Here is an 8,526-nt window from a genome sequence, read left to right as displayed (position 1 = left end):
ACAAATCCTGAACTTCATTAACATGTGTATCTGTTTGGGGGAGATTGGCTCAGACTCCCAGGACTACAAATTGAAAGAAGCTACCTAGGCTTTTCTGGGATCTGAACAAAGAGCCAAAGTGGGTGGGGGAATGAAGAGGGCAGTGGAGAGAAGGAGAAAGAGAGAAGCGCAGGTGGAGGGGAAGACACAAAGTAGGTTTATATTTTTATTTGCTCTTGGAGTGCCTGGATATTAGACACGTCAGATGATTTTTTTCCAAACCAAAACAGCTTTCATCCATCACTAACATTTCAGGGTTTGTTTCTGTTTTATTATAAATATTCCAGTCAAAGAAAGATAAACAGACACGAAAAACTGTTTTATACAGTATACAGAGTCAGATAGAAAATACAGAATGGAAAAGAAAGTCAACAACCAACAAGATAAAAAATAGAGACCAACGAAGGAAGAGAACTAGCTGGTTGCAAATCTACTCACCAGCTTGAGTGAAGTGGAGAGATGGTCTCCACAGCTAACAGAAATTGCCCAGTGCTATCACTCTTACCTTTGTTCCACATGGTGAAAGGAACAGACTTTATAAATGAATCATGGAACATTTACTTCACTAACCCATTAAAAAAAGGTTTGCTATTGATCAAGATATCTTACTTATAAAAATGAGTTTTTAGAAAAAAACACCCTCTCCCACCCCCAATGTGGTCCCAAATGTGGTGCCACATTGTCAGAAGCAAGGGACGGAGCTGTGGGTGGGAGCAGTGCGGAACCACTGGGGTCCGTGAGAGTCTGCCTCTGGGCACCTTTCCCACCAAATCCACCTTTCCCCATAAGGCTTGAGGCAAGGTTTAAAAAAATACTCATGTACTGCACAGCTTGCTGTCATTTAGTGTTTAAAGAAGAAAAAATAAAAAAGAATTCAAATTCACAAGACAGAAGGTCAGCCTAGGACAAAACTGGCATCTCTTATAGGTATAATCAGAGGTACCACTTGGTCCCCCAAATGGCAGCTCTAACTAATTGTTCTGCCACGAAGAGAATGTTGACCTACCCAAACAGCAAAATCATGAATTAAGCTCATCATCTTCCAAAGATGTCTTTATTTTAGTACATTCAGAACAGAAACAACGTGAGGACAAATTGATTGAAGGTGGTAGTGGTGGTGGAAGTGGTGGTAGCGGCGATTTATTTCCTGCTTCCTCTAAACTTTTTAAGTTTACAATCATAAATTGCATAGAATTTAAGTTTTCTTTCAGAAAATGAAAACTCTCTGCATGAAACTCCCAACGGTGAAAACAAGCAAAGGTCAAGCAGCTGTTGGAAGCCTCACCCCTCCCAGCAGATGAGCTACAAACACTTAACAAGCAGCTCTCTGAGAGCCTGGAAAGCATCCATAACTAATTTTGCAGATGGAAGAGAAGTTCAGTGCTTTGCTACGGTCACATAAGGGGGCTACTGCCCGAGTTGAGGTTAGAACTCAAGAATTTCCAGTTCACAGACTTGTGTATTGGCTACGAGACCCACCTGTCTCCCAGGACCACAGCAAACTCTTAATTATTTAAGGTCTTTGCATTTCATAAATATACACATGTACACACACATTTGCACCCAGGTCTCATGTCTAATAACAAGAAACCACTCAATCCACAATAGCATTGGGGCCTGGCTTCACAGGCAGCTACTGAGTTTGGTTAAAAGAGATACACTTGACAAACAGTGCATCGCAGCAGGGGACCCTTCTTTATCCTCTGTGAATGCTGTTCCGTGTGAAGCGGACTTCACAGTGGGAAATTCTCTTCCCTCTCTGCTCCTTAGACAAGGCTCCAGGTAGTTGGTGAGCTCTACTCGTCTCGCCTGTCTCTCTCCTTCAGAGATCACAAAAGACAGAACCAAATCCAGTGATAGTGAAAATCGGAAAGAGAAGAAAAGGACACATTACCCCAGGACTACGCATTGAAAGAAGCCACCTAGACTTTTCTGGGATCCAAACAAAGAGCCAAAGTGGGTGGGGGAATGAAGAGGGCAGAACCCCAGCCATTGGAAGGTTTCACTGAGTAAACTATGAGTTAATTGGTTTGAGGGGATTTAAACATTACTTTAAGGAACTTTTGTTTGAGCTCTCCCCCTTTTTCTTTCTCCTGCCAGAGACTCTTCTCCTACACTTATGCCCTCATCACCACACAGAAAGGGGAGTTCAGCACCTGAAATCTGACACACTGGCTGCTCCATTTCCTAAAATTTAGGAAAGAGGATCAGAGATTATACTTCTATTCCCTAACCTGGTCTACCCCTTCAGATAAACAAGCAGACAAAAACAATGAATAGAATTGAAAAGACAACAAGGAAAAGGGGAGGAGGGGAGAGAAAGGGGAAAATCAATAAAATACCAACAAAAATATACAAATCCAGAAAAGAAAAACTTCCCTGTTGAGTTTATTCTTTTTTTCTTGTAAGAACTAGACCCAGAGTACAATGGCCCCTTCCTAATGGGAAATTCCACCAATTCATTGGCCTGACTTGGGAGGGACCCCTGCCCCAACAGTCACTTTGGCGGCAAACAAAGGCCCGCTGGGAGAACAGGGGTCCTGGTGGTCCGGTGGGAGAGCGTCCCATCCCCACTCGGGGGCAACGTCTCTGGGTGCACCCAGCTTCTGGACCAGGGCACAGTCTCTGGCTGGGGCGTTGGTCTCTTGATCTTTTTGTAAAATTCCTGGATCCAAAATCCGGAGAGAAGTGTGGACGCTTTCCAGTCAGGGCTCTGGACAGCCAGTAGCGCCCCCGGGCACTGGCGCCTCCCTGCCTAGCTTCGAGAGTCCTGCCTCGAGAGGGCTACTCTGGCTCGCTGCTGTTGGTGGCCTTGTCCCACTCCAGACTGTCCTCGCTGCGGGCGGGAGACGGCCGGGCCCGCAGGCCCTGGAACCTTCGGCACTCGGGGCAGACGCGGATGTGAGTACAGCCGCGAGCCACCAGTGCAGCCTCCTGGGCCAGTCGCTGCGCCAGCTGGTCAGGCTCCCCAGCCCCAGCGCCGCACAGCTTGCCGTTGCTGAGAGTCGCGGTGCCCTGGAGCCGGTGCTCCTCGGGGCCTGGGGGTCGGGGCCGTGGCTCTCCAGTGCGCCGCCGACGAGGGTGGACTCTGTCCTGACACAGGATGATGCTGCGCAGCTCCGTCACCATCTCCTGGCAGACGGACACCTGGAAAACACGAAGGGGTCACAGCCCAGCCTCTAAGAGTTAGCCCCTGGGGTCCCATGTACATCTGTTCGGATGAGTTTAGGGCCCGTGTCACAGAATCATATATATATATATATGTATATGATTATATATGACTATATATAAATATATGACTATATGTATATGATTATATATGACTATATATATATATATATATATATAAAATCTTGGATATGAAGATTATATGAAGGCTTTTCAATCCATCTCCTCACTCCCAGCTCCCAGTTAATATTCAAATGCCCTAGTATAATGTTCACCAGCCCTGCCAGCTGGTTGCCCAATCTTTGTTAGAACACCTTCAAAGACGATGGCCTTTCTGGGATAGGAAAGAGTCCCTGCCTGTTTTGTTGTTGTTTGTTTTTGCATTTCTATTAAATGCTGCTTGGGTCTACTGAGTTAAAAATTCTGCTCTTGGAAATTTTCCATTAACACCAGTTAAATTTGGACCCAGAGGCCCACTAAATTAACAACCCTTTTACTCCATGTGAGTCTGTCAGGTATTTGAAAAAGCTACATGTCGGCATGAACATTCTGTTCTCAAGCTAATGATTCTCATTTCTTTTAACTGAATGTGCTGGAGAAGATGCACTCCAACCACTGAAACAACAAAAACCAGTGCAACATACTTCTACAGGTCCCATCCCATGATATAAAACCCAGCTGTGTTTCAGAATATTCTGGATTTTAGGAAGGTAATACAATACACATGCAACTGTTATGTGTCATACCCAGTGTGGTCTGGAGCAGACTCTACACTCAAACACACTCATATTTCTATGGTGAAATGAATGTACCTACACACTGAATGAGACAAAGACCATGCACAACAGTTTCACATCAATTCAAGTTTTGTCACCAGATGTATTTGCCTGACACACTTATAAAAAATGCGGAACTTTCTGAGCTTCTTATATTTCAGAATTATGGACGAAGAATCATGAATCTGGACTTGCTGCTACTATTACTACTATTATTCCCACTTCATAGATGTGAAAATGGAGGCTCAAATGCTATATATCTTACTAAAAATTACTGGACTAATAAATAGCTGAACCAGAATTAGAACCTAAACTTACCTACTCCAAAGAGCATGCATGCTCAGTTTAGTTGTCTACCCTGTGCTGGAAAGGACACCTCCCCAGACCCTGATGGGAGAAGAAGGCTTCTGTTGTTTCTTGTTCTTTCCTCCAGTCTTTCAATTCTGTCAACAGGACTGTTGTTTGACCATAGCCAAATAGCTAAGGTAGCTCTTACTCTTTTTCATTTTAGCTATTTGGAGTCCTCACTGGATTTTCAAGGTACCTAGGCTATGGGGTGAGAGGCTATGTGGTTACTATTGGGAGAGCAACCAAATGTGTAGATTCTTCACTTGAAGCAACTACAGAGAAGTAGTGTCATCTAAAAGAATATGGCCCAAGTAAGAATTGAGACCTGAATTCTAAACAAACTATTGGTACTAAATAGCAGAGACTCTACGCAAGGAACTTGACTTCTCTGTGCTTTTAATAACAACTATAACAGGTAAAACACCATCACCTGCCTAATCTGTTACATGTGACAAGAATGTAACAACTTACATCTTTTGACTGTGCCTTTCATGGAAATAAAGAGATGAAAGACACAGTCCTAATTACAGCACAGTGAGTAAGCGCTTGGTGCACAGGCTATACTGGTGCTAGAAAGGTGGTGGAATAATGAACACTTCTGGTCCAGAGAAGAGGGCAGGGGAGTTGAGGAAGGCTTCACAGGGGAAGGAACACCAAATTGGTCTTTCTTTCTATAAGTAATAAAGAAATATAATTCATGTAAGAAGTGGACAACAGTGAAAAGCCAGCAAAACTGTAGAGAAACTAAACAATCTTTACTTGTAAGTAGAAAACATACTTTAGATGGAAGAACTAAAGTTCTGGTTTCCATTAGCAAGCTGGTACTTTTGCCTGTTTTCCTTCAAAATGATACATCTTAAATTATACTTGTGTAAGACTTTGTTGTTCTTAATTTTTTTTCACATAGTCATTTGCTGGGCTGTTTCCTAGAACAGTAGTTCCCAACCGTTTTGGCAACAGGGACCAGTATTTCAATGGAAGGGGCAGGGTGGAGTCAGGGCTCAGGAGAGCTTGAGCTTCCATCACACCCAGTTCCTAACAGGTGTGTGTCCCGAGGGGTTGGAGACCCCTGTCCTGGAAGAATCTGAAACCCGGAAGTTCAATGTTCTTTCTGTGGCTTCATGAGTAGTAGGTGCTGAAGCACTGTCCAGCCCCTGGGTCTGTCCCATAAGTTCTGAATCTTCCTGTGGGTTCTCACAGGATCTGACTGAAATGACTCTTGTCTGCGCACAAGCCTTTGAGCTTGTCCCTTCTGCCAGTGCTACAGGTCACACCCCTTTGGAGGTTTACCTCAGTCACTTCTGAGTGTCGGAGAGTCCATAAAAACTCCAACATAGCCATAAAAATGGCCACGATTAAGCCACAAATAAGAACCACAAAAATTCCACCAATATTCTCCATTCCCAGTCCTGTAAGAAAGTGATAACAAAAATAGTGTAAAAGAGCTGGAAGACATAATCATTCTACCAAAAATGTTCAAAGTCACTTAAATGACAAGAACTTGAGACTTATAGATGTTTTATGTACATATTCCTTGAAGAGGTATGATTCTTTTGAAAAAAAAAATGTGGCGTAGCTGGAATAAAAGAAGGAAGTGGGTACCTAGTTGCAAAGGCTGGAGACTGGTGAAAATCTTCCGAAAGGGACTCTGGGAGTGGGTGGTGGGGATTGTTTTAAGAAAAGAGCTCAGGGAAATTTGTGTTAGCTTGTGATACCAAAATACCTGTACATTCTAGTATTTGCATAAAAATGTTAGTCAATATTACTCATGTGTTTGCTTGATATAAAGCAATTGTTTTTAACCACACTATAGTTTAAAAAATATTAGAGTTGTAATTTAGTTATATATAGTTATAAAATATAGTTATAAAATAAAAATTTGGAAAATAAAACTTTTAATCTTACCTTTTATCCTACCAGACCAATGGTTCCCAATGCTACCTGCCATCAAAACTGCCTGGGAAGTTCATTAAAATATAGATTCCTAGTTATTCCCCCAGACCTAGCAAACCCATATCTCTGGAGATGGGGCCCAAGAATCTGTATTTTAAAGCACATTTCACAAGTAACTCTTTTTCCAGCACTGGTATTTTTGTAGAAGCATTGTATGTGCCTGCTGGTTCCTTTTAGTCAGGCACAGTTTCTGGATGGACCCCCATTGTCCAGCATACACCTGACATGTAAGATACTCAATAAACATTTGTGAAATTATATGGCTTCATTTCTTCAGTGTCAAACATTAAGTTTAGCTAAGTAACTGGATGCTACTTTTGGTATTAAAGAAACCCATCAAAAAGCATCATTTGTCCAGGAAACTGCCAAGAAGTTTGCTTACATTCTGTGCTATTCCGAAATGCTTACACATCTAACTGTTCTATCAATGGTGCCATCACGGGCCACGGCACCGCAGCAGTGTCAGGGAAAGCCCACTTCCCACACCATTGAGAGCTCAGCCATTCAGCAGCAGAGATCTGACACTACTTTCTACACCTGGGAACGCTGGAAAAAGAGCCCTACATAGCCACATCAGGGTGCCTTGGGTTTCCTCTCACAGAGCCCCAACTGGGTGTCTGTTGGTTTTACTTTGGTTTCAAAGTGACAGAGCACAGTACAGTGCCTGTGCTTGCCCCAGTAATCTGCTACCATGGCTCTGAGGGCTCACATAATGACTGTGTCAAATGGACTATATGCTCTGGTCTGCAGGTGCACACAGTCAACTCTGGAGCACCTATGTGAATGAGACCCTCTTTTGAATAATAAAAAACAGGGGGTTATTTTAAAACTCAATTTCAAGGAAGGAATATGGGGTTTGGAATAGATTTCTATCTTTGAGGAGAAGGGTGCTTGGGGTTTATTTGAACACATGCCTCTCTAACCTGGGAACATTTGGGCTGAAGGTTTTTGACCCTAGGAACTTCAGGATCCATGGGTGGGGTAGGGTGAGTGGAGGGCAACAGTAACATTTAAGAGAGAATACACCAAGGATCTGGCTGGAATGCGCAGTCAGATGCTCCAGTCACAAGGGTAAGGGTGGTGAGAACTGAAGTACTGGGATATCATCTGAGCATCATGGATGGCCTAGTTTCTCCAGCTGCCTTTGTGGAGAAAGGCTAGAAGGATAGATCCAGGGAAGGTTTAGTGACCAAGGATGCCCACCTATTCAGGTAAACAGTTTGCAAGTGACTGTTGAGACACTTAGTATATGCCTTTCCACCCACTTTGGGATAGTGCCTTGTATAGAACAAAACACCAGGATTCCCTTAAAGGCCTCCCACCTGCCCTCTTGTTTCTGCAGAACAGGCATCCCTCCTCGCCGCCAGGTCCCATTCCCAAATCGTGGGCTGAGCTGCTTCCCGCCTCTCTGAGCCACCCCGGCCCTCCTCAGTCTTTCCTCCCTACTTACTCTTTCCATTCATACACATGCACACTCACGTTCCTTCTCAAAGAAAAGTAAAAAAATCCATCTTGCCCTCCAACTCTGTCTAGTGAATGCCCCCTTACTGTTGTCCTTCATTCCCTGGACAAGCTTTTTTGAAACAGTTATTTATATCAGAACTATTTTAAGATGTTTTAAAGCCCTTAAAGTGCTTATATTTGCAGACCCCAACTCATATAAAAGCAAGTAAAAGTTAAATGCATTTTAAAATTTTGCTTCTGAAATGATTGAATGAAAAGATAGGGTTAATTTATAATTGGCTGTGATTTCTCAATCTCAGCAACCTTTGTGCTAAATGAGACAAATCTAATACAAATTATTTCTAAGTAATGAAGTTTTTATAAATATTAAATTTAAAAAGTAATAGTCAAAACAATGTCACATTTTGGAGATATTTAATTCAACACGTCTGTCTTAATTTAATTTTGCAGTTTTCTTTTTACATTTTGAAACTAATAATTTTCTGCAGACCTCAAACATAATTTTGGATGCTGGAAAGACTTTTAGGTCCTGAGTAATCTTGTCTATGGTATCTGAAACAGTTCTGAATTCACTTTTGTTTTTCCTATTCACTCCTCATCCCATGCAATTTTGTCCTGCACTGCTAAAACCACCCTCACCAAATTGACCAGAGAACATTTTATTTCTAATTTACTGGAAAATTTCTGGTCCCAATCTTAAGTGATTGCTTGTAGCACTTGACATTATCAATCCTACACCTTTATGGCTTTTAATAAAACCATTGCTCTCTATTGTCTT

General features: G+C 42.5%; 1 protein-coding gene across 1 annotated transcript in view; it reads right to left on the bottom strand.

Moving 5' to 3' along the window:
- Positions 1-1,058: 1,058 nt before the first annotated feature.
- GRIK4 (glutamate ionotropic receptor kainate type subunit 4) overlaps positions 1,059-8,526 on the bottom strand; it is a 508,786-nt gene continuing 501,318 nt past the window's right edge. Inside the window, exons 20-21 of the mRNA XM_045860306.1 lie at positions 5,622-5,740; positions 1,059-3,186 (exon numbers count right to left, since the gene is read on the bottom strand). Coding sequence (XP_045716262.1) covers positions 2,824-3,186; positions 5,622-5,740 — 482 coding nt within the window. The 3' untranslated portion in view covers positions 1,059-2,823. The remainder of the gene's footprint in view (positions 3,187-5,621; positions 5,741-8,526) is intronic.

Source organism: Phyllostomus hastatus, unplaced genomic scaffold (assembly GCF_019186645.2).
Source record: "Phyllostomus hastatus isolate PE091 unplaced genomic scaffold, TTU_PhHast_1.1 phas_scaffold_193, whole genome shotgun sequence".
NCBI lineage: Eukaryota > Metazoa > Chordata > Mammalia > Chiroptera > Phyllostomidae > Phyllostomus > Phyllostomus hastatus.
Note: the sequence above shows the minus strand (reverse complement) of the source record. Positions and strands in the feature narration are given on the sequence as shown.